Source organism: Peromyscus californicus, unplaced genomic scaffold (assembly GCF_007827085.1).
Source record: "Peromyscus californicus insignis strain IS unplaced genomic scaffold, ASM782708v3 Scaffold_21__1_contigs__length_65335640, whole genome shotgun sequence".
NCBI classification, from domain to species: Eukaryota; Metazoa; Chordata; class Mammalia; order Rodentia; family Cricetidae; genus Peromyscus; species Peromyscus californicus.
The window spans coordinates 12,460,855-12,486,751 of NW_026294514.1; the positions used below are offsets into that span (position 1 = coordinate 12,460,855).

A 25,897-nucleotide genomic window follows, 5' to 3' on the forward strand; every position below is an offset into this window, starting at 1 on the left:
ATGTTTCAGGATCCAGCTAGAAGATGTTCCTGCCTCTGTTTCCAAGTACTGGGATTATAGGTTTGTGCTGGCGTGCCTGGCTCTAATCACTTTGTGGGTGGACTTTTCTGTCCTTCCAGACAGCTCCCAAATAACCACACAGAAACTTCTTATTAATTACAGAAGCTCAGCCGGTAGCTTAGGCTTCTTTCTAACTAGCTCTTATAACTTAAATTAACCCATTTCTATTTATTTATGTGCTGCCCCAAGTCTCATGGCTTGTTACCTTGTCTACGGGTCCTGCTTCCTCTGCATCCTGCTTCCTCTGCGTCTGGCTGGCGACTCTCATTGTCCCCACCCTTCTTCCCAGCATTCTCTCTGCCCTGAAAATCCTGTCTGGCTATTGGCCGTTCAGCTTTTTTTTAAAAAACCAATCTGAGTGACAAATCTTCACAGCATACAAAAAGATTACTCCACAACATCAATTCTTGAAGTCCCCACTTTATTTTATTTTTGTTTGTTTGTGGTACACATGCTAAGCAAGTGCTCGGCCCCTGAGCCACATCCCTAGCTCTGTTTCTACTTTTTGACTTGGTCTCACCAAGTTACCCAGGCTGGCCTTGAACTCACTGAGTCCAGTCAAGTCTGGAGCCTTCAGTTCTTCTGCCTTAACTTCCCGAGTAGCTGGGATTGAAGGTCTGTGTCACCAAGCTTGGCTTGAAAGCCCCCACTTGTTACTTCTTTTACTTTGGCAACATGGGAAGTTTGGAAGGTGTTGATGGATGCTGCTGGTCGCAGAAGAATCATGAGCCATAGTTACCTTTTTTTAGAGCTTTATTGGGAAAGAGAGGGAGAGAGGGAGAGAGGGAGGGAGGGAGAGAGAGAGAGAGAGAGAGAGAGAGAGAGAGGGAGGGAAACGGAGAAACAGAGAGACCTCACGGGGGAAGAGAACGGAAGAAGAGAATGCGGAAAGGAAGGGAACGCCCAGAGGGCACACCCGCTTTTTAGGCTGGGATGCCATTGCAGGCTGGTGACGTAATTAAGGACATACTCCTTACAGAAGGGACGCATGCAAAGCAGAGGAGTTTCATCAAAGAACTGTATAAAATAATAATCATGGCTAGTAACATCCCAAATTAGCACGTATTTATGATTTTGCCCCAGCCAGTGGTCTGCTAGACGATGTTCTAATGCATGTCTGCAGCGCCACAAACCTGGAGCCACAAGATGATTAGTGCACATCCTCCTCTGACTAACTTGAGAAGGGGTGGCATTTGTGGTAAACCTTAAAATGTCCACAGCTGGAGGAGGAGAGGTAGGTTTACTATATTATGTATGGGTCCTGGGCACAAATGGAGGGGAAAGATGGGTTCTGTGACCTCTGTGAGACGGCCACATTGCATTTTGTTCAGAATCTTGCAACTCCTCCGTTCTCAAGTACTTTGTGTTCTTATCTCAGTATAGCTTCTTGGGTACAGAGTTGGCCCACTTTCTGCCCCCAGCAAGATAGGTTTACCATGTGACTGCCCAAGTTGCTGAGATATTATATTTGTTTTCACACTGTGCCTCCATGGAGGTGACTTTGCTGTTGTTACTATACCCTCTCCTTGCTTCAGGCAGAAGGCAGAGCAAATGACAGATTAAATATGTCCTAAGGAAGCTAACCCGTCATACTGGTTGCTGTGTAGCTGACGGAACATTTTGTATTTTGGACATGAGATGGCTGGGAGGCACTTCACATTCCGTGAAACGGTTTGAGAAGTCTGACCGAAGTTACCACACTTTATTGTTACCTGTTCTGGCTAGTGCTAGATGTCAGAGGCGTGTGTTAAGTGATTGGCTGGAAACTTGTCTGCAATGGAGGATGATACAAAGGAGTCACTGACCACGCCCCTGTGGGCCCTTCCAGGAAAGCCTCACATAGAGTTTCAGCTGGGCCTGCAAGTTAAGAAGGGTTTTGCTCTGTGTAGCTTTGGAGCCTGTCCTGGATCTCACTCTGTAGACCAGGCTGGCCTTCAGCTCACAGAGATCTGCCTGGCTCTGCCTCCCGAGTGCTGGGACTAAAGGTGTGTGCCACCACCGCCCAGTGACTTCTTTTTATTTAAATGTCCTGGTATATATTTAAAATACATAACCTATTAAGATAGTTATACAGTAAAATACTTGTCTAGTGGGATAGAAGGACGGATCCATGTCTTACCTAGCTGCCCATCTCTCCCACTCTGTGCCTACAGTAGTTCTAAATCTACTCATTAGCAGAAATCCTAAATACAATGCACTTTCAGCAAAAATTTCCAGCACAAAACACTTTGAGCAAAAAAATCCTGAGACCAATGGACTAACTATAGTTCTCAGATGTAGTTCAGCCTTTTGCGTGCTCATCCTGCCTATTTGTGACTTTATATCCTTTGACCTAATATCTCCTACTTCCTGCCTCTCCCTTGACCCTGGTAACCACTGTTTATTCGCCACCTCCATATATGTGACTTAAAAAAAAAACAGATGCTGCATATAAATGAGGCCAAATTCCTGTGTTTTCTTATTTCACTTCTCATGTGGCAGAATTGCCACCTCTCTTTTTGAGACTGAATAATATTCAATGGTGTATAGGCACATACATATATGTATGTTATGTTAATGTTATATATACGCACATACATATATGTTATATCCAATGGTATATATACACACACGTATGTATGTTATATTTGTTGGTTTATATACACACATATGTATGCTATGAGATATTATAACATATCTCATCCTTTGACACCTAAGCTGTTTTTATATCTTGTTTAAAATATGGATGAACGTGATTGAGCCTGTATGATAATGAGTATTCAGAGATGGGTAATGCCTGGGGGGCGCTCACCAACCTAAGACAGAGCGCCTGTGTGGCCTGGGCAGGCGTCTCCATGATGGGTAAGGTGACCTGCTGACGTCCCACACAACCTAAGTCAGAAGCTCATTTTTTAGTAAAAGGGGGACCAGTAGGGTCCTGGCCCCCGTTTTGGGTAACTGTTGCCTTGCTTGCTGACCTTGACCTTGATATCCTCCCTATGCTAATTCCCTGCCCGGTTTCACCCTCCTGAATGCTTAAGGGAAGTTCCTTGTCTGTGTATCCTGCATAATGGACATTAACAGTTTAGATGCAAGATTGTAAAACATTGGTAGCAAACTCCTGCCCTCATCGGTAGCGAACTTCTGCCCTCCGGGGTTCTCCCATTGTGCTGTAAGCCTGTATTTAAGACCTCCTCCCTCCTTCAATAAACGGCATTCGGCATTAAATTTAAAAAAATATGGATGCAGTGCAATGGGGGGGGCTGATATCTTCTAAAATTTTTTTAGTTTATTTTGTGTGTATGAATGTTTTGCCTGCAGGTGTCTCTGTGTACCACATGCATGCCTTGTGCCCCAGGAAGCCAGGAGAGGGTGGAACTGGAGTTACAGATGGTTGTGAGCCTCCGTGTAGGTGCTGGGAACCGAACCCAGGTCCTCTGGAAGAGCAGTGAGTGCTCCCAACCACGGAACCATCTCTCCAGCCCCAGTGCCCATATCCTCAGGAGGTGCGAAGTTCACTTCCTTTGGGTCCATACTCAGAAGAGGGACTGCTGAGTGTGGACGGAAACTCCCAAGAGCTCTCGGATGGGACAGCTACAAGTTCACAGAGGCCTGGGCAAGAGCATACCGTCAAGACGGAGTAGGGTGAGGCAAATGTGGATATTCACTTTCCCACACCATTTATTATAGAGTTGTCAAGAGTTCAGCAATCAAAATCAATAATATTCAATGCAACATTATAAAAAAGTCATCAGAAATATCCAAGTCTATGATAAGAAAAATTATTAGAATTTTGCATAATAAAAACAGCTTCAGCATCATTGGCTTTTCCTTCTGATGTAGATGCCAGTGTGAGGCGTGCTAAGTGGCGTGGTGGGGATGAGGGTGCAGTGTGAGCAGAGCTAAGCCACGTGGTGGGGACGAGGGTGCAGTGTATGGCCACGCTAAGGGCGTTGTAGAGACGAGGGTGCAGTGTGAGCCGCGCTAAGAGACATTGTGGGGACGAGGGTGCAGTGTATGGCCACGCTAAGGGCGTTGTAGAGACGAGGGTGCAGTGTGAGCCGCGCTAAGAGACATTGTGGGGACGAGGGTGCAGTGTATGGCCACGCTAAGGGCGTTGTAGAGACGAGGGTGCAGTGTGAGCCGCGCTAAGCGTCGTCTTGGGGATGAGGGTGCAGTGTGAGCAGCGATAAGCAGCATGGTGGGGACGAGGGTGCATTGTGAGCCGCGCTAAACGGCGTCTTGGGGACGAGGGTCCAGGTGGAGTCGTGCCAAGGAGTGGGTCAAGTGGAAGAAACTGACCTCAGTGCAGGCTGTTCCCTCACAGGGTCTTAGCTCTGTGTGAAAGGGATGAAGTGGAGGGGTCGCTGGTCTGGGGGACTCAGGCTCAGGGTCTGTGGGATGGTTAACTGTTTAAGACCGAGAGCCTTGGCCGTGTGTGTGAGCTGAGGAGCGAGTGCTGTCCCAGGACCGTGGAGGTGGAGGACCATGGAGGCGGCGGGGAGTCTTCTCTGGGGGTGTGAAGAGATGCTAACCAGGATGCTGTGAACACACTGCCTCACGATGCCTAACACAGGAAGTGGTGCTGCCAGTTCAGTGCTGTGCGACCCTCCTTCCTCAGCTTCCTGCTGGAATGCTTATTTATTTATTTGCTTATCTGTTTGTTTGTTTGTTTAGTGTGCGTGTGCTTGTACACATGTACTAAGGTGCCTTTGTAGAGCTCAGAAAAACCCAGAGGGGTCAGTTCGGTTCTCTCTTTTCTCAGGCTTGGTGGCAGGCACCTTTACCCACTGAGCACTCGTGTGTGTGTGTGTGTGTGTGTGTGTGTGTGTGTGTGTGTGTGTGTGTGTGTTTAACAAGTACATTGAATTCTGGCTTCTAAGAGAAGAATTACTCACCTATGCTGTCTGTTCAAATGCTTTTAAAATTGTGCATTTTAATTAGCTGACAAAATAGTAGGTTTAATCGTAGTTTTGGTTAATCCTCTCTTTTCCCCTTCGGCTGTCTGCTACTCTAGATGCGAGTGGGAGAGACTCGGGATCTGAAAATGGGGTTCGGGGGTGACCAGCCGTTCCAGTTAGCCCAGGACAGGCTATTTCTTGTGATATAGGACTTTTGGTACAAAAACAGGAAAGTTCTGGGCATGCCTCCGTGAGATGTCACAGGGATGATGTCGTCAGGAGGCAAAAGGTGAAGGAACTTAAGACCCTGGCCAAAGAATTTGGGCAGGCCCAGTACAGAGAAAAGGAAGTGAGATCATTTCCCAGAACTGTCATATGTAAACCTTTCATTCATCCCTTACACACTGAGTGCTGGCTCTGAGTCAGACCCTGATGTCTAAACACGTGTTTGACCACGAGTCTGCTTCTGCCCCAGACTAGGCGAGGTGGCCCACGGAGCCCCAGGCCCTTCTGCTAGAAGCTCATCCTCTTTCTTCAGCCCTTCCAGCAGTTTCGGAAATACTGACATTGTTTCCCCACTGACGTGTCGGGAGCGATGCGGTCTCAGGCCCCGTCTCCTTTTCTGAGCTCGTGTGGCTGCCCTAGGCAGTTAGTGCCATAGTCTCATGCCTTCCTCCAGAAATGAAACTGAGACTGGGTTTTAGGTTTTCAGTCCTCTGGTTGCCAAGGTCAGAGAGAGACAGTGTGTACCAAACGGGAAACTATGTGGGTGTGGAAAAGAAGGGGAGACGGTGAGGGAGAGTTTCATCTGAAGAAAAGGGGAATTCCTTTTAGAATCCAGGAAAGACTCCGTTGCTAGTTCGGTCTGTATGGTTTGAAACAAGGGCAGGGTTCAGTGATGGGATGTTGATCAGTCAGGATTGGGTATTTGAAAAGCAGGAAGGATTGGTGCTTGGATAGCTCTGTGCCTCTCTCGGGAGTGAGGAGAAAGAGACTCTGTGGGAGAGGTAAGTGGAGTGCTGGATGGAGTCCCCAAAGGTGTCTTGGCTGTTGATGGCCGTGACTAGAGTCTTTTTTCTGAGCTTGAAAGACTTTGGTCTGGAATGTGGCTCCGTTGGGAGAGAGCTTGTCTAGCATGCATGAAGCCCTGGGTTCAGTCACCGGCACTGCTTAAAACCAGGCTTGGTGCTGGACCTAGTGGCGCACGCCTTTAATGCCAGCACTTGGGAGGGAGAGGCAGGCAGATCTCTGTGTGTTCAAGGACAGCCTGGTCTATGTAGTGAGATCTAGGACAGAACTATAGAGTGAGATCCAGTCTCAAAACAAACAACAACAACAACAACAACCCCCCACCAAAACAAACAACAAACAAACAAAGCAAAACCAGGTGTATTGGTATGACCCTGTAAGCCAGTACTTGGGAGGTTCAAAGATATCCTTTACAAAATAGCATGTTCAAGGCCAGCCTGGGCTACATGAGGCTCTTGTTTCAAAAGAAATAAAACAAAAGACTCCTACAGCTACCCCAAAGCCCTCTATATCGTTTGCACCAGTAAAATCTGTCCTTTCGGATAACTTTGGGAAGGCTCTAGGCATTCTTGTTCTAAGGCCTAGCCATCTATGTATACACGGAGGAAGTTCTGGAAGCATTTTAAATGTTGGGAGCTAAGTTTCTCCAGGTCCTTTGGAAGGGCAGACAGTGCTCTTAACCTCGGAGCCATCTCTCCAGCCCCAGGAGCTAATATTTTTATTATACTGAATCTTCCTACTCATGAATAAAGTATGGCTCTCCATTTATCTGGGTCGTTAGTAATATGCCTTTTTAATAATTCATGTTTTCTTCCATTAAGGTCTTGCATAGCTTGGGTCATTCCTCCATGTTACCTGTGTGATGTGATAACATATGGTAAACTTGAAATGATTAGCACTGAAGTTTTCATCTGAATTTCTCACATCAGCTGTGTATTTGAGCAGGTTATTTTGGTCATATTCTGCCTCTCTGTGTACACTGTAGCTAGAGTTTTGTTTTGTTTGTTTGTTTGTTTGTTTGTTTTTTCAGATTAATCAGCACCTTGTTTTAGTTGAGACGTGGATGACTTCTCACTGTACTGGGACTCTCATGGTAGGCAAGTCTGGCTGGCCAGTGAGCCCAGGCACATCCCTGTCTCTGTGTCCTTGGCACTGGGATTACAAGTGTGCAACCCCACAGAAGGCAAAGCCTCATAGAAGGGAGGTCATATACCTCACCTCTCAGTCTCTGGCCATGGTGCAATTAAGTTAGAAAACACTAATAAGTCTCAAAACGACTTAGGAAGTTTGGAACCTGAAATTTGAGGAGGTTTCTTGGACACAGTGCTGTGGTCATGGGAGGTTGCATTGTTCTTGATCTCAGGGAGATGGGAGATTGTGGAATGTTGAGTAGCATCCTAGCCTCTGTCCATCAGATCCCAGAGCTACCACCGGGGGATGATGACCAAAAACCAGACATCATCAAAGGACCCTTGGGGAGCAAATTTGCTGTGCATAAGAGCTCTTGGCCTGGCCTATGGAACTGCAGAAAGGCCCCTTATGTCCTTACTCACCTGAGCACACTCACATAAACTTCCAGATGCAGGCCCCAAGGATTTGAATTCTGTTTGTTTTGTCTATGGTTGTGGTGATTTTGATTTTTAAAAGGTTTATTTATTTCTATTTCATGTGTATGAGTGCTTTGCCCTTCAAGTTGTGTATGTGCACCACATGCATGCAGTACCTAAGGAAGCCAGAAGAGGGCACTAGATTCCTTGGGAACTGGAGTTATGGAAGGCTGTAAGTTGCCTTGTGAGTGCTGCGAGCCAAGCCCCCAGGCTTCTGCAAGTGGAGCAAGTGATCTTTACTACAGATCCATCTCTGCAGCCCATGCTTATCATTTTGCTCATGCTCACTGAGACATGAGTTTCCCTTCAGCAGAAGATCATTTCTTCTCTAGCTGGGTATGATGGTGCAGATCTATAATCTCAGCACTCCAGAGGCTGAGACAGGAGGATTGGCATGAGTTTGAGGCTAGCCTGAGCTTTTATAGTGAGTTTCAGGCTAGCCTGTGCTACCCAGCTTACAAAAGAAGAAAGAAATCCTCTCATACGGGAAGGGGATCTTCTGCGGGGATTTTGCATTTGCTTCTGAAGGCCTTGTTGATTTCCCCAGTCTTGGGGAATTTTTTATGATAATTTCTTGGCCTGGGCTTAACAGATAACCCAATAAAGTAGTGATTATTTAGATTATAGTTCAACCTCTTATTTCTGTGCTGTTCTCTGTCCAGTGCCCAATACCCGCAGCCATAAGAACTGCCCGAGCTGCACCCCAGCTTCTGGGCATGGAGGTTTGCTGCATCTCAGTGGCCTGGCTCTGCCTGGGAATCTGTATTTTCCTTCCAATATTTTTTTGCTCTACCAGCTGCTCCCCCTGAGTAACTGGGATTTGGCTGCCAAACCATCCCCCCTCAGCACCGAGGGAGACAGCAAAGCAGTGCTCTTGTGAGCATTCATGACTGGCAGAAGGCACCGTGGGCCTGAGCGAGAGACGATGGCCTGAGCGGGAGACGATGGCCTGAGCGGGAGACGATGGCCTGAGCAGGAGATGATGGCCTGAGTGGATACTGCTCTGTGATAACCCCAGCCACGTTCTTTCATTTGCCATGAACCACACAAGTGAGGTGACTGCCTCACAAGCTGACTCAAACAGTTCCTTTCTGCTGGTTTTGTTCAGTTCTTTGTCAAGTATGTCTGGAGAATTTGGATTTTTCCTGCTCTTATGTTTAATGATCTCTTATTTTATGAGCCTTATTTACTTCTTGTTGTCCACATAACTGTTTTAGAGGTTAGCATACAGTAGCATCTAATGAGCACAATACAGCTTCTAGTGAATAGAGCAGAAAAAGAAACTGGCAGTTAAGGTGTCCTCCCGTGGATGGCATGCAGGCTTTTGACATCTGAGACTCATAAAATTAGTCATTGGGACTTAAAAAAAAAGTATTCCGAGCACTGCTTTTTCTACATTGAGTGATGTTTTTAGTAAATTCCACTCCATTTGTTATAAATAGTCCTGTTGAAGTTATTTGGATAAATGGGTGTTGAGATTGGCATAGCCATACCAATCTTAGATAAATACTTAAATATCGTTATACATATCTAAGAGTTGGATCGTGTTTCCAGTTTTTCCTTTGAGATCAGAGGGTTTTTTGTTTTGTTTTTGCTCAGAGACAAGGTCTCATGTATGAGGGCCGGCAGGACGGCTCAGTGGGTAAAGGCGCTTGCTGCCAAGTGTGATGACCTGAATTGGATCCCTGGATCCACATAATAGGCGAGAACTGACTCCTGAAAGTTGTCTTCTGACCCCCCACTTGCATGGGGGAATGCCCACAAACCCCTTCCCTGCATACATAATAAATAAGTGTATTTTTTAAGTTAAGACCAAAAGAACAGACAGTGATTATCATTTGTAGCCTACACTTGGAAACTGGTCAGTTCTGGTGGAAGAAATTGACAGTACACAATTGGGCCTTGAGCTGGGCGTCTCACCAGATCTCACTCAGAACTGTGGTCCTCCCAAGTCTTCCGCGTCCACTTCCACTATGCCGTTGAGAATCTTGATGGCCGTGGCTGGCTGCCGTGGAGCCGTATATTGAGGGTTCCTGGGGCCAAGATCCGAGGACCTGGGCAAAACTCACAAAGCTCTTGGTCCAGCCCCTCTGGAGGGTCCTGTGGGCATTCGTGATGAAGTTGTGAGCAATGGGGATGGGCTGCAGCAGCGCCTACAGCTGTGGGTGAGGGGTGAACAGTGGGAGAGCAATGGGGGAGAGGGAGAGAGGAAAGGACCGAACCCCTGTTCGTGAGGCCCCTGCAGAGAGGCGAGCGCCCCTTGGCCAAAACCTGCTTCGTTCTGGGTGGAGCTAAGGAGTGGGTGTGAGTGTAACTGCTATGACAAGTCAGCTGCTTAGTCACTGGACTTTTCCTCTGCCCCCGAGTTCTCTCATGGTAACTTGCTCAGTAGCTCCCCAGCTGTGATTTCCCCCTTACCCGCTTTACATTCTCATTAAACCATGTGGGATTTTTTGGAGGTAATTTTGATTTTGATTTCATTTTCTTGAATGTCTGGGTTCTCTGCTGGGTCTTTTGGCGTTTGGCTCAGTCTTGGGCTCTGTCACTGAGGAGCTCTTTCTGTTGACTTGGAAGGGTGACTTGAACCCACTTGCTTACAGAGACCAGGAAGAAAGGGAGAGAGCCTGGGCTTCGAGGCTTGGGCGCGAAAGGGTTCTGACAAGAGGATTAAAAGTGTTCTCTCACCACAGAGCGCCTCTACTACAAGAACTCTGAAAGAGATGAAGAAAGCCCTCCAAAATGAAGTGGACATCTCATGGCACACGGAGCCCTGCTGAGTGGCTGGAAGCTGGATGAGAGAGCCAGGCTGCTGGCTCCTGGAACATGGCTATGTGCTCCGTGTCTGCCGAGGTCATCCACCAGGTGGAGGAGTCGCTGGACGAGGACGAGAAGGAAATGATGCTTTTCTTATGTAGGGATGTGGCCGAGAACCTGGCCCCACCTAACGTCAGGGACCTCCTGGGCAGCTTAAGTGAGAGGGGCCAGCTCTCCGTTGCTACCTTGGCCGAACTGCTCTACCGAGTGAGGCGCTTCGATCTGCTCAAGAGGATATTGAAGACGGACAAAGCAGCCGTGGAGGCCCACCTGTGCAGAAACCCTCACCTTGTTTCTGATTATAGGTAACTCATGACCTCTGACCCTGGCTGCACTGCGGGGAGGGGGCTGGATGGTCTAGACAGTGAGGGCAGTGAGAAGAGCCTCGCCACCTCTGCTTCCTTCGGAGCAGACTGCCTGCGACACCACTGTGTGGCGTGGAACTCTCTGGATTCTCGCTTGTCTGTTGTTTTGGATGTTTTGGAAGCCCATTATAGCTCAGGTTAGCTTGGAACTTACTGTGTGGCCCAGGCTGGGCCTCCAACCCATAGCAATCCCCCTGCCTCAGGTGTGGTGGGATCACAGCTTGTTTGAATTAAAAAAAAAAAAAAAAAAAAACCCGGGTTGCTCACTGGGTCAGCAACTGGGTAAAAGATCGTAATGGAAGTGGAAAGGACAGATAGTCTGCGTGCCGGAAGGACAGACTGATGAGAAAGGAAGCAAGAAGAAACAACGTAGAGCCCTCTTTCTTGCCAGTCCCTGATGGCGTGGGAGCTGCGCTGCTTTAGAAAATTCTGGTACTGAGAAAGGAAGTAGCAAGTGTGAGTAACCTTCCTACCTCCATAGATCTGTGGCCCTTTGTAAATCTTCCTCTGTCCTAACCCCCAGGCAGCCAAGGAAGTGGAGCAGGGTGGGTTCCCTTCCTGTAGTCCTGCCTTCCTGGCTCCACGGAGCCCAAGTCAATGAGCTACCTTTTAGCCCCCTTCTGGTTGAAGCTGGACCGACCGACCCGGGAGTCCCTTACGTCCAGAGCCTCTGAGCTGTATGTCTGTCTCCCCCCTTTACCCCCTCTGCTGGGGCCGCTGAAAGGACTGAGTTTTCTGAGGCAAGAAAGAGACCTTGTTCCTTTAAATGGCTTCCTGTTCCTCCAGGCCACTAGTTCTGTGGGTTGTGTAATGTGTATTTGGGGATGATGCCTATTACGAAAACTACTGAGGAGGGCTGAAGGCAGCATGGGCTTTGGAAAGTGTCCAGAGCTGGGGGTTGGAAGGGCTGTGTTAGACCTCAGACAGACCAGCCGCGGCCCACACAGGCTGAACCAGTTACTAACTTTACGAAGTAAAGAGTGATATATAGCTCAGCTAGCTGTACCTGGTGACGAAGACCTGCAGTCCCAGCTACTCAGGAGACCGAGGCAGGAAGATTGTGAGTTCAAAGCCAGCCTGTGTAACTTAATAAAACCCCGTCTGAAAAGGCAGAGGGGGCCATGTGTGGAGCTACAGCTCATCGGTAGGTACTTGCTTAGGGTGTCTAAGTTCTAGGTTCAGTCTCAGCACCACCACAGACAGTGACTGAGCATCACAAGTTTACAGGTCTCTTTGGATAGTGTACCAAGTGGCTTTCTGTGGGAGATGCTTGGGGTTGTTGTTATTCTTGGTCATTTTTCACTTGTCCAGCTATCACCTGATGTCAGTGATCTCACGGGGTCTCAGGGACCAGGTTCAGGTCAGGTGAACTGGCAGTTGAGGTGATACGGTTGACCCATTCACCCATCTGCTCAGCAGGCTTCACATCAGCACAGGCCCGGTGCCTACCTAAGCTCAGGGCACAAAAGAATCCCGAAGAATGCAGGAGACTACCTGGGAACGCCCCCTTCTACACAGGAGTCCTGACCAAGTGTGGTGGCTGCCCCAGCCAGGGCACAGGTGACATCATCAGGAGGGGCTTTCCAGGCTAAACATTTGTGGTCAGAAGCCCCATGGCCTACGTCTTTTACATTTCAAATTCAACTGTGGGCCAAGATGTTGGGGATGTTTCTTGGCTCTGGGATCCTGAGACTCAAAGTACGGTTCTTAACCCAGTGTCACCTGCAGCTGCCAAACCGAGAGGACAAGGCCACTCTGAATCCTGTCTTTCCTGTTACTCAATTGTTTCATTTCACTATTAGTTTTGGGGACCTAGGGGTTTTTTTCAGGGAAGTCTTATTTGCCCGGTTATTTTCAGAGCGGTTAGTTAGAAAGGGAAGTGCTGTGTCCTGCTGCAAACAAAGGAAAGGCCAGGTGTGGTCGTGCACGCATGCCTGCGTGTTGTAATTCCAGCACCTGGGAGGCAGAGACAGGAGGCTGGGCCGGTCTGAGGCTAGTCTGTCTACACAGTGAGTGCTAAGGTAGTCTGGGCTGCACAGCCCCAGCCTGTCTCTAAACACCAAACCAAGCAAACAGAGGAGGATGAGTTTTCTTTTTGAATTTTCTTAGAGTTTCTTGGGGCACTGTCAAGGCCTCCTGTTTTATAGAGTGGGGGCACATTCCACAGGACAAGAATTAGTCTAGTTGTTGGCCTCGGGGAGGCATGGGCTCTTGGATCCTTGTCTGGCTTTACTAAAGAAACTTTTGGGATTTGCAGGGTGCTGATGATGGAGATTGGTGAGAATCTGGATAAATCTGATGTGTCCTCGTTAGTCTTCCTTACAAGAGATTATACAGGCCGAGGCAAGGTGACCAAGGACAAGGTGAGTTGTCTTTTCTGGGTGTCTGTTCCAAAGAGCTGTCAGAAGTAGGGTCTGCTCCTTGTGGTATGGAGAGAGGCGGGTGGGCAGCCTGTTGCCGTGGTCCCAGGAACTAGGCATCTCAGATGGTTTCTCTCTAACACTGGTAGCAAGAGAGTGGGTTTTTTCTTTTCTTTTGTTTTGTTTTTAAAGATTTATTTAGTTATTATGTATACAGTGTTCTGTCTGCATGTATGCCTGCAGGCCAGAAGAGGGCACCAGATCTCATTACAGATGGTTGTGAGCCATCCTGTGGGTGCTGGGAATTGAACTCAGGACCCCTGGAAGAACAAACAGTGCTCTTAACCTCTGAGCCATCTCTCCAGCCCGAGAGTGGGTTTTTAATTAGGAAGAAAATAGGTTGGTACTATCTCTTCCTGTGGCCTTGGGTGTTTCTTTCATGTTTAGATTTGGTCCTGATTTCTGTAACGGCACAGGCCGGGCTTCTCCGTCAGTTCTCTGAATTGACAGCTCTCTTCCGGGCGAGGGCGTCCTGTCTGCTGGTGTGGCGTAGACCCGAGGGCTTGCTGGTCCACTCCCATTGGCTGTCCCTCTTCTGTTTTACTTCCCTCGGTGCTCTGTGGAGGTAGTTCGGGGTGGGTGGGGGGAAGTGGTGGTCCTTCTGACTCATCCCTCTGGGAAGTGGCTAATGTGGAGATTGGGACAGAAATGTGGTGACCATTTAGGGTTGCTAGGGTTCCCGGAAGAATGCTTGAACGCCTGGTATGGCTAACATAAGGACGAGTCAAGAAAAATCTTCATCTCGGGGTGGGGGGGGTGTGGGGGTGTGTGGGGGGTGTGGGGGGGTGTGTGGGGGGTGGGGTGGTGGGGTGGGGGTGGGGGGTGGGGGGTGGGGGTGGGGGGGGGGGGTGACAATAAGTCTTCCGAGTGGCTACCCTGCCTCTAAGAATTTCCTCAGGCTCCTCGGTTTTAGGACTATAGGAACACAGCTTGTTCCCACATCAAATGGGGAATGAGGAAGAAAATGAAAACAGTGTTTTGGGGGATTTCCCTAATCAACTTCTTCCATTTATATGTAATTAATTATGTTTATTGTCTTTGCAAATAATGATTAACAGTTAAGTAACCGAGTGTTAACTGTGAGCAAAATAAAACCCAAAGTGATGCTTGCGTCTGAAATATGGTTCTTTAAAGATCCTGGTGTTTCAGGTTGAATGAGTAGGAGAGCCCCACCCTTTCTGGTCGTCATCTCTTGAGTCAGAATGATCTGGAATGTCCAGCATCGATGCAAACAGTTTAAGAACTTTCACGTGGCGTTATGAGGATTTCCTATATCAATCTTTTCCTCAGCTGTAACCCCCTGGCCACACACACACTCTGGGAAGCCCTTGTGGTGTGTGGTGTTGGGGATCAAGTCCAGGGCGTCATGCATGCTAGTCAAGCACCCTACCACCTGAGCTACCGCCCTAGGCCCCCATCTCTTTGAATCAAATTCAGGAGAGTGATTTGTTCTGGGCAGAACTGTCTGGATTGGGATCACCAAGGGTCACCAGAAGGTCTCATCTAGGTCATCTTATGACCAGATGACCTAGAGTTTGCCCTGGGGACTTGTTAGCTCCACTTACATGTGTTTCTTGTTGATCTCTTAGAGTTTCTTGGATCTGGTGATTGAATTGGAGAAACTGAATCTGATTGCTTCAGATCAATTGAACTTATTAGAAAAATGCCTGAAGAACATCCACAGAATAGACCTGAAGACAAAAATCCAGAAGTACAGGCAGTCTGGTAAGGAATTTTGGCTTCTCAGTGATCTCTGATGCTTTACTCTGTGTGCAGTGGGAATGGTTGGTGAGGAGTCATTTGTTGGATACATGGTTGAGACAGAACCCAAGTGCCCCAGCCCCTCTAGCCTACGTCAAGAGATCATATTCCTTTATTGCCTTCATATCCCGATATCCCAACCCTACTGCCAAATCTCCCCCCTCTGAAACTTGCCACCAACCAGGTCTTAACATCCTGATCTTTAAAGAAGTCTGTATCTCTGTTTTTTTGTTTTTTTTTTTTTTTTTAAGATTTATTTATTATGTATACAGCATGTATGACTGCACGCCAGAAGAGGGCATCAGATCTCATTACAGATGGCTGTGAGCTACCATGTGGTTGTTGGGAATTGAACTCAGGACCTCTGGAAGAGCAGCCAGTGCTCTTAACCTCTGAGCCATCTCTCCAGCCCTGTATCTCTGATTTTAAAGGGCAGAGAGACTGAACAGTCAGGACTTAGATTGCAGGTTGAACCCTGTTGCCCGGCTCCGTGGTGGACCTGGTAACCACCATCCAACTCTGTGGTGTCCCTGGGTCTGATTGCTGTCCTCCGTGTGTGCTGTGTTTCACTTAACCTCACGAGAAAGGTCACTTTTCTTTTCTTTTTTTAAAATAAAAGGGGGTCATCCTTCTCCCTTATACTGGCACCATAGGGTCACAGCATAAAGGTCGTTGACTGAGACTTGCTTGTCTATAGGGCAATCTGTCCTCGTTCTGAATGACAATCAGAAATAGGAATGGCACTTAATTGTCTTTTTAATTTATTTAGTGTGTGTGTGTGTCATGTAGGAGTCATTTCTTTCCTTCCATGATGTGGGTCCTGGGGATTGAAATTAGGTTGTCAGAGTCAGTGGCAAGTGCTTTTACCCACTGAGTCAACTCAGTCTCCCTTTTAGTCATTTTTTTTAATTTTTTTTTTTTTTTTTTTTTGGTTTTTTGAGACAGGGTTTCTCTGTGTAGTTTTGGTGCATGTTCTGGATCTCGCTCTGTAGACCAGGCTGGCCTGGAACTCACAAAGATCCGCCTGGCTGTGCCTCCCAAGTGCTGGGATTAGAGGTGTGCGCCACCACTGCCCAGCACCTTTAGTTATTCTTATCGATGGGCAGAAGTTATCTGTCTGCACTGATGCTTTGAATTCAGATGGTTCAGGTTTTAGGTATTTTGAAAGATGACGAGTCACTGGTACTGAAGCATTGTTGAAGACTCATTTGATAATTTATGAATCTTAGCCCCGCTTTCTGTCTTTCTAGGCCAAGGAACAGGATCAAATTATATGAATTCTCTCCAGGCTTCTCTCCCAAACTTGAGTATCAAGGAACCTTCATATACTTCAAGGGTGAGTCTGGAGCCGGTGTACGGAGTATCAGCATGAACCAGTTTCAGAGATGTTATCCAAGTGTGCATCTCATTTTCCTGTGTAATAGCTGAACAAACTATGATAGACATGTATCTCATTAAAAAATGTGTGCAACTTTTAAAAAATAATTTATTTATTTTTATTTCATGTGCATTAATGTTTTGCCTGCATGTGTGAGGGTGTTGGATCCTGGAGTTTCAGACAGTTTTCAGACATGTGGGTCTAACCACTGAGCCATCTCTCCAGGCCAGCACTTCTATGATTATAAACCTTAAAAATTCTCAGCTAGTGGGCGGTGGTGGCGCACACCTTTATTCCCAGCACTTGGGAGGCAGAGACAGGCGACTTTCTCTGAGTTTGAGGCCAGCCTGGTGTACAGAGTGAGTTTCAGGACAGCCAGAGCTACACCAAGAAACCCTGTTTCCAAAAAAAAAAAAAGTTTAATAATTAATGTGTCATGTGTCTGTTACCTAGGTATGACTACCATTAATATTTTAGGATGCTTTCTTTTAGTTCCTTTCCTGTGTGCATTAGCAAATGTTCTATTTATACCACTGGAAATTTTGTTCATTCTTTGTTTGTTTCTTTGAAGATTCACTTTTAAAATAAAAAGAGATAGGATGTACGTGCAGAAAGAAAAACTTAAATGTCCCCACAGAGATTTTAAAATCGTGTTTTCTCCCTACCCTATAATACTCATATTCCAGTTCCTTTCTGTTAAGGCGACTATTCTTGACCAGTTCCTTGACCATGCAGAGATAGTCCACATACATACAGTGTGTGAGGGGTAACAAGCACACCACGTCACTCTTCTGAACAGAGAATTCCTAGACACTGTACCATACAGTCCATACGAGATCTCACCCTGTAACCCAGCCTGGACTGGAATCCAGTGTTTAGCCCAGGCTGGCCTTGAACTTGTAATGACCCTCCGCTTGCTTCAGCCTCCTAAGTGCTGACCTTATGGACATGTCCTGCCAGGAGGGCTCCTGGCTTCCATTTTCTACATACACCAAAATGTATTTAGTTCTTTCTTGCTGATGTATGGATTGCCTCTGTTCTTTTGTTACTAGAAGCAATGCTGCAAAATAAATATCCTGGTTCTTATCTCTTTGTGCCTTTTCTTTTTTAAAAAATAATTTTAGAATATTTTACTTTTATTTATGTGTACGCATGTGTGCCTGTATGAGTTTTTTTTCACCACGTGTGTTCAGGAGTCCACCGAGGTCAAAAGAGGGCATGAGACCCCCTAGAACTAGAGTTACAGGCAGTTATGAGCCACCCTGTGGTTGCTGGGAATTGAACCCATGTCCTCTGAAAGAACAGTCCGTCCTCGTAACCTCTGAGCCTTCTCTCCAGTCTTCCCTTGGCTTTTTTACTGAGTGTGTCTTAATAATTTTTTTTTTTCGAGACAGGGTCTCTCTGTGTAGCTTTTGCTGTCCCGGATCTCGCTCTGTAAACCAGGCTGCCCTCGAACTCACAGAGATCCACCAGCCTCTGCCTTCCGAGTGCTGGGATCAAAAGCGTGCGCCACCCCCACCCAGCTGTATCTTAATAATTTAACAATATGTAAACTTTTTTTTTTTAATTGAGTGATGGAACAAAAGATTTCTTTTTCTAGTTAACGATCATAAATATCACATGGTCATTTGTAGTTGTGTTCAGAGGAGCACAGACCATCTTGTGCTTGTTCCCTGGTTAATCTTTTATCGTGAGAAGAGCCTCGGTATAATATGAACCTAACCCCACTTCAAGTTATGCGGACTTTGAGATGGACACTTAGGAGAGTTCAGCTTTGTGGTTGAATTGTAAAGACTTCTATAAACGTGTGTCATGAAAAACATTCCTCCTGTTTTGTAAGCAGTTTCCTGGAGAACACTAGCAATAATAGGAGGGACCACTGAGCCACAGACTTACAAAGCTAAATGGCTGTTCGATTGTCCTGTCCCACCCACTCACTGAACAAAATAAGGACACGAATGTCTAAAGCATGGTGACTGTGTACATATATCTCCTGCAGGCCCAGCCAGGCCCGGCCTCTGCTCATCCCACTGTCTCCTGATATATCTATAAACTACAGTCATCTCCTTGCTTAGGTACAGCTTTTTTTTTTGGGTTTTTCGAGACAAGGTTTCTCTGTGTAGCTTTGCGCCTTTCCTGGAACTCGCTTTGGAGACCAGGCTGGCCTCGAACTCACAGAGATCCGCCTGCCTCTGCCTCCCGAGTGCTGGGACTAAAGGCGTGCGCCACCACTGCCCAGCAAGTACAGCTTTTAATTTGCTCTTCTAGTCTCCGATACTCAGTCGCAGACAACCCAGATGCAGGATTTCCTGACCTCTTCCTCCCACCACCTGTTTATTGTAACTTACACTATCCGTCTTAGTTAAAATCCTTCCATGTTTTCACTACTGTGTTTCTATGCTGCAAACGCAGCCCAGCATCTTCATGGTCGTCTGTGTGGCCTGCTTGGAGTCCGGCATGCTGTGTGCTTCGTTTCTCTTTCCCCTTGCTGTCTCTAACACGTGACTCGATATCTCATTTAGTAAGCAGGCACCAGGACATAGAAACCTGGTAACTTTCTCGCAAGATTCAGGAACTGCATGGTTATGTTTTGACTCGTATAAGGCTACAAACGTGCTTCGGAAATTACAATGACGTTACCTGCATCTGAGGTATTCTGCAATCACAGAGTTACAGGACTGCACTGTCATGCTTTGACAGTCTGGCTTTGATTTGATCCCTTGTCAGTGGCATGTAAAAGTGAATGTACTGTTTTGGGGGGACAGCAATGACCAGGCTTTGACTAAGTCAGGATTATTCCTGCGGGGTTGGGGGGGAGCCATAGCTTGCATGTCTTGCCTCAGTTTACACACAGATGTACCCTCAGACGCAGGTTAATAGAAATAAGAACTTTCTTTGGTTAGAATAGCTAAAGAGGTAAGCTGTTGTTGAACTCTGAGTGGTCAGATGGTGATAGGCAATGATGTCATCTTACACGGGGTCCTGTCATCTGAGAGAAGAGGTCAGTTTCGTCTTTCAGGAGTGGTTCATGCAGAATTCTTCATGGTCACGAATCGTGCCCACATACCACTTATCTTGTACCTTAGAAATCATTTTCTAAGAAGCCATAGTTGGACGTCGTTTGTTTATTTACGTAGGAGTGCTGTAGATTGTACCTAGGGCTTTGGGTGTAGACGTTTATTAAGTGCTTCCATGTACGCTATACTGTGCTGGCTGCTTCTGAGTACTGAAACACCAGAAGCACCCTTTGGGGCTAAGGCTGGTGAGATGGCTTAGCATTTAAGAGCATAGGCTCCATTTGCAGCACCCACAGGGTGGCTCACAACTGTCTGGAACTCCAGTTCCGGAGGATCCAGTGCCCTCTTCTTATCTCCATGGACATCAGGCATAGCCGTGCATGCAAAAACACTCACATACATTTAAAAAAAAAAAACAAAAAACAAAAAACCGCCCTACTGTGTATGTATAGCAGGTATCATTATTCTCTTCTGATCCTCACTTTCGCAGATGAGGAAGCAGGTAGAAGGACAAAATGACTGGCAGAGTCAGGATTCATAGTCAGAAGTGCACGGCCTAAAACGCACACCGGTAGCCATGCTGTGCTTTGCCCTGCCGTTAAAGGAATAGACTGAATGTCAAGTCTCCGTCCCAGCATGCTCTGCTGCGTTGGGACTGCCCTAGTGCCCAGGCTGTCCGTAAGAGCTGGCTCAGAGCTGTTTTGAAGCAGTCTAGTGTGTGAGTTTAGCATAGCTCCACCTTCATAGTGTTTTCATTTCTCACCGAGAGAGCTGATTTGATCTCGGAACTTAGGGAGTTAACAGTCCCCGCAGTTCATTTTTAGGTAACCGCGAAGGTGATATTTTTATTTTTCCCCCCTGTGTAAAAATATTGAGCTATTTAAAGAGGTGTAACATAGTGAGCTTCTAAAAACTAACAGCGTGACCTTCTTTTTTGTGTTTGAAGCTTCAGAATGGGCGAAGTAGAGAACAAAGATTTGTGGAGTACCATGGCGTTCAAAGTAAGACCGTTAATTTCTTATATCTATTCTTTATACATTTTTCATAACTTCAGTACAAAGGGCTGAGGTATAGCTCGGTGGTAGAGTGCTTGACTAGTGTGCATGAGGCCCTGGGTTTGATCTCCATTACCGGAAAAAAAAAAATTCACACTGCTGTGTCTGGTGGTCCCTGCTTATTGACCGAGCTGCTGGAGAGGGTGAAGTAGGAGGCTCTCTTGTGCCCAGGTGTTCAAGATCAGCCTCTTTAGCAATGTGGTGAGACCCTGTCATCTAAAAAAGAGAAAAAGAAAGGAAAAAAAAAAAAAGGAAAAGTTCCATTTTAGAGCTGGTGATTTCTTTTATCCACAAATTTTGATTAAGCTCTCGAAGGGCAGTAAACACATTCCTCAGAAGTGCTCCCTGACACTGGTAATTCCTCTCTAACTTAGCTCATCTAAACCTGGATCACACCCCCTCCATCAGGCCCATAACCTTGCCTGTGTTTGTAAGATGTGTGGCATTTGTACCTCTGAAATGGAGCTGTAACCAGACCATGGTAAACATCAATCCAGCCATGGTAGTGAGCCACGGGAAAGCCAGTGTCTAGGAGCAGGAAGAAGAAAGGTTAACTGGACACTCTAGAGAAGGCAGTCTCTTCCATAAAAAGAAAAGAAATGCAGTTGAAAAATGGTTCATTTCAACCGGTATGTTCTCTTCTTCCTTAAAACATCAGTGCTTAGCCGGGTGGTGGTGGCGCACGCCTTTGATCCCAGCACTTGGGAGGCAGAGGCAGGTGGATCTCTGTGAGTTCGAGTCCAGCCTAGTCTACAAAGCGAGTTCCAGGACAGGCTCCAAAGCTACACAGAGAAACCCTGTCTTGGAAAAAAAAAAAAAAAATCAGTGCTTGCTTGAGCTTGTGGCATTATTTAAAATTTTATTTATTTGTTTTTTTGTTGTTTGGGATAACTAGAGACAGAAATTGCAGCGTAGCCCTTGCTGGGACTAGTATTTATCATGTAGCCCAGGCTAATCCCAAACTCACAGCGAACCTCCCATTTCAGTCTTCTGAGTACTAGAATTGCAGGGCTGTACTACCATGGCTGGCTTATGACATTACTATTATTATTATTATTTTTTAAAAGCATTTCTTTGCAGCACGGAGGCCTTTCTAAAGCGAGAGTCCAGACTCAGCCTTATACTGGTGAGGTAGCCTGTGCTTCAAGCCAGCATGAGCAGGCCTCTTTGCCACGATGGAGGGCTACGGTGCTACCCAAGGGCCTTTGAATCTGTTGCGTGCATGCGCAGTAGAGGAGCACCAACATGGGTCGGGCGGCGCCCTGATGGAGCCTGGTCCAGGCAGCTCGTGTAGCCTGCAGGCTGCGTGTGCTCCTGGAAGCCAAGAACCATTTTACCCCGGCTAGCCAGATGGTGCCGCTCACGCCTGCCGCTCCCTACCTAACGTTCTTCTCTCCAGTGAAAACTGTTGAGAACGGAATGAATCCCTGAAGTGACAGCCTGTTTCTTAAAACACTGTTGAGGTGGGAGAGCTAGCTAGCACGCTGAGTGCTGTTTAAAGTGGAAAACAGGAGACCCGGCAGGCATGCTCGCTTAGGAATGCAAAACGAACGTGTTCTTTCCACTGTGAGCCTAGCATAGATTGGTCCTGGTCAGTCCTTGAGGCTCCCGTCACCTGGCGTCACTGTTAGGGGAGCTGTCTTTCTGCTTTGGCCTGGCTTGGGCTCACTAATAAGAAGGAAAAGCCTTAAACTAAGAAGTTTAAGATAATCAAGCCATGTGTTCAGGTCAGTTTGGACTTGGACATGGTTCCTAGTGAAAGATCTTGATGGTGGTGGTGACTGCCACTTACTATCAGGCTCTTCCTAAATCCTCAGCCAAGACAGGCATGTCACTGAGATGGGCATGTCACCGAGATAGACATGTCACTGAGATAGGTGTGTCAGTGAGGTAGGTGTGTCACATACATATTTTCTAAGGAAGAGTAGTTGGAGTACATGCCAAGGGGACAGCAGGCTGGGCAGTATGCAGAGTACTGTCTGTAACCTAACTAATGGAGTTGCTGTTCTGTTCAAATAAACTGCTTGTTATAACTGAAGAGAACCAAGCAAAATTCCCTCCTCATTTCATTTGCCGGTGATAGCTGTAGTTAATGTTTGGTTTATTTTCTTCTATTGTCAATTCTTTTTGGAAGGGTCTCGTTACACAGCTCAGGCCGGTCTCCAGCTAATAGCCATTGTCCTCTAATGTGCTGGAATTGCAAGCATGGACTACCACACCCAGCTCATGTTTGATTTTATGCTTTTTCTTAAATACTGTTGGGGATTGAACCTAGGACTTCATGAGTGCCGGTCAAGGGCTCTCCCACTGAGCTACAACCCCCAGTGGTTGATTTAAACCTCTTGGTTTTTATCTAGAAGTATACACACTTGTCTCTCAGTATCTGTAGGTGATTTGCTCCAGGATGCCCTGTGGGTACTACAATCTGCAGATGCTCAAGTCTCTTACACAGCAGGCTGTGACATTTTCATATACCCTGTCCACATCCACTCTTACACTTAAACCATGCCTATATTACTTATAATGCTTAGTACAATGGAAATGCTATAGTTTTTATACTTTACTCTTTAGGGAACAGTGACAAGAAAAATGTCCATGTTAGTCTGTATTAAGTGCATGTTACTGAATCATCCATTTTAATGTGAATATGTTGTGTAGGTATATCGAATGTACAACAATTTCTATTAGCCTTTTGCACATCGCAGAGTATGCAATCACGTGTATCATAGTTGACTTAATCAGTTTCATGGTTGTGACTTTTAGGTTTTTTCCTAGCTTTGGCCATGGTAAGCAGTCAGTCAGTAGATGTCTTTGATATGCTTTTTTTATTCATGGTTTATTATCTCCGTAAAACTTCTAAATGCATAATTTAGCTGAAAGGATGTTTATTGCGAGTTGCCCTTCAGGTGCTCAGGAGCCAGGGAGAGGGTTCAGTTGGTGAAATGCTTTCCACACAAGTGTGAGGACCCGAGTTCAGTCTCCGGCACCCACATAAAACCAAAAACAAAAACTGAATGTCCTGGTGCATGCCTGTGATCCCAGCACTGGGGAGACAGAGACAGGAGGATCCCCATGACTGGCTGGCCAGCCTGCCTGTGTGAATTGATAAGCTTTGGGTTCAATGAAAGATTCTGTAATAAAAAGTAAAGTGAAAAGTGATTAAGAAAGACACATGGCATCAACATGTGAAAACAGGGGTGCTTGCACCTGTACACACATACATGCATATTCACGCACACATACATGCATATTCACACACACACATATACATGCATATTCACACACATATACCTGCATATTCACATACACATACCTGCATATTCACATACACATACATGCATATTCACATACACATACATGCATATTCACACACACATCTGCATATTCACACACACATACCTGCATATTCACACACATGCATATTCACACATATACATGCATATTCATACACACATGCATATTCACACACATGCATATTCACACATATACATGCATGTTCATACACACATACATGCATATTCACACACACAGAGAGAGACTGGTTCAAAGCCGAGTGTGGTAGCACAGGACTGGAATCCCAGAACTCACGAGCTGAAGCAGGGTGAAAACGAGTTTGAGGCAGGCTCAGCCTGGGCAACATATCAAGAGCCTACCTCTGAAACAAAACAAACTCAAAATAAAACAATGACAGAAAGCAAACAAACAAACAACCCCCCCCCCCCAGTTCATTTCCCCCAGATCTCACAGACTCTGGTGAGGTGGTGGTTTTCTTTGTCCTATCTTTAGACATCATTTCTCACTTTGCCGCAGTCTTGGCCTAGAGATGGAATGAGGAGACAGGATGAGAACTCCTCAGCACTAAGGTGTGAGCCAGCCCTTTTGTGTCTTGGGAGCCCAGTGCCTCCCCCACGCTCTCAGGCTAATTGAGTCATTGTTGTGGAGCAGAGTTTGCTGTGGGCTCCCCACTTTCCAGGCTTGCTGTGCACTGTCTTGCTGCTGACATTTTATTTTATCATCTCCCAGCATCACTGAACTATGAAAACATTGGCCATCTGTTCTGTACATAGCACACATACATAAGCTTCCCTTTCCTGCACGCTCCAAGCTGTTCCCTTTAGATGGAGCCCATGGTTTTGGCCCATGTAGGAAAGCTATTAGTATAGCGAGATTTTTGAATTCTCCTTATCAGGTTAAAAACTCACCAGCCCCCGGTCATCACCTGGAGGAGGGTGAGAGAGAGCCTTCTTGCACTTGCATATCATGGTTTTTCTACACAGTCCTGGACTAACAGGGGCGCCTGAGTTTTCTTTTGAGTCAGGCTCTTCCATATGAGGATGGAACTTTGGGCTGAGTTTAGCTGGAGAAAGAATAGGTAGTTAAGAAGCAAGCAAAAAAACAAAACACAACAAAGACCATTCACGATGGAAAGAACTCAGCCAGCATGTGCGGGTCTAAGTTCTGCTTTGTAACGATTCTCTCCCTTTTATCCCCCAGGAAAACCAGTGAAGACGTCCATTCAGGAATCGGGAGCTTTGTGGTCTCCGGTAAAGAATAAATTCTCTGATTTGGTATTGTATGCACAAGTCTCGACTAGAACACTGATGTCTTAAAAAAACAAACAAAAAAAGCCAAAACTGTTTTGAAAAATTCTTTGTGACAACTGGGTGCCTGTGCGTAATTCTCCTGAGAACTCATTGGCCAGGAACCTTGAATCTATATAGCAGAGGAAAAAAAAAATTGTTCGAGTAGATGGCATGAACTTTGGAATGCAGGGGAATTCCAAGTGGCAGCTCATGGCGAAGCCGGGTAACTACCGGACATAGAAGTGGGCAGTGATGCTGAGCTGAACTATGTTGTGCCCTGGCTTTTGTCTGGGTTGACAAGGTCCTCTTAAGAGGAGGCAGTGGAAAGGTGGAAGGCTGTCGTTTGTACTGGCTGAGAAAAATGTCTCTTGTTGCTACTTCAGGCATCTGTGAAGGCACATGACCCATCTTTCTTCTCTCTTCCAAATAAAGAATTCCAAATTCTTTATTCTGCAAAGCTAAGACACATGCAAAGAGATGACGATTCTCATGGCGATTGGGAGAAATGAAACAGCTGTTTGTCTTGAGCACATTAGCAGAACAGAGGAAAAGTTTTACAGTAATGGGACGTGTCAGCTGTGATGACTTTAGGCCGCGTCTGCGGAGTGACTCACCTGCCAAAGGGATGCTTAAGACAACCCAAAAGAAGAAATGGCACAGGAGAGAGGCCTTAAGGGGACAGAGAGGTATCCAGCCTCCCTAACTGTGCCTGCCTTTCTTCCTAGCACATACACGAGGAGAGTTACAGGATGCAGAGCAAGCCCCTGGGAATCTGCTTGATCATCGATTGCATCGGAAATGACACAGGTAGGTGTCGAAGCCACAGACCAGCTGATGCCCTGCGGCGTGGCCACGACCAGGCAAGGTGGATTTGTCAGCATGGTAAATACCAGCTGCAGTAGCCAAGCACACTCTATTATGATGCTCG

The 25,897-nt window shown here is 46.5% G+C and overlaps 1 protein-coding gene across 4 annotated transcripts in view; it reads left to right on the top strand.

Moving 5' to 3' along the window:
• The window catches only part of Cflar (CASP8 and FADD like apoptosis regulator), a 50,370-nt gene that overhangs the window by 8,362 nt on the left and 16,111 nt on the right, over positions 1-25,897 (top strand). For 2 of the 4 annotated variants that reach the window (XM_052749529.1, XM_052749528.1), the window contains 7 exons: positions 10,267-10,695; positions 13,013-13,118; positions 14,765-14,900; positions 16,187-16,272; positions 20,278-20,332; positions 24,881-24,930; positions 25,695-25,776. In XM_052749529.1, coding sequence (XP_052605489.1) covers positions 10,400-10,695; positions 13,013-13,118; positions 14,765-14,900; positions 16,187-16,272; positions 20,278-20,332; positions 24,881-24,930; positions 25,695-25,776 — 811 coding nt within the window. In that variant the 5' untranslated portion in view covers positions 10,267-10,399. Of the gene's footprint in view, positions 1-3,369; positions 3,685-10,266; positions 10,696-13,012; positions 13,119-14,764; positions 14,901-16,186; positions 16,273-20,277; positions 20,333-24,880; positions 24,931-25,694; positions 25,777-25,897 lie in introns of those variants that run through there. The other 2 variants (XM_052749531.1, XM_052749532.1) reach the window with 2 other exon arrangements.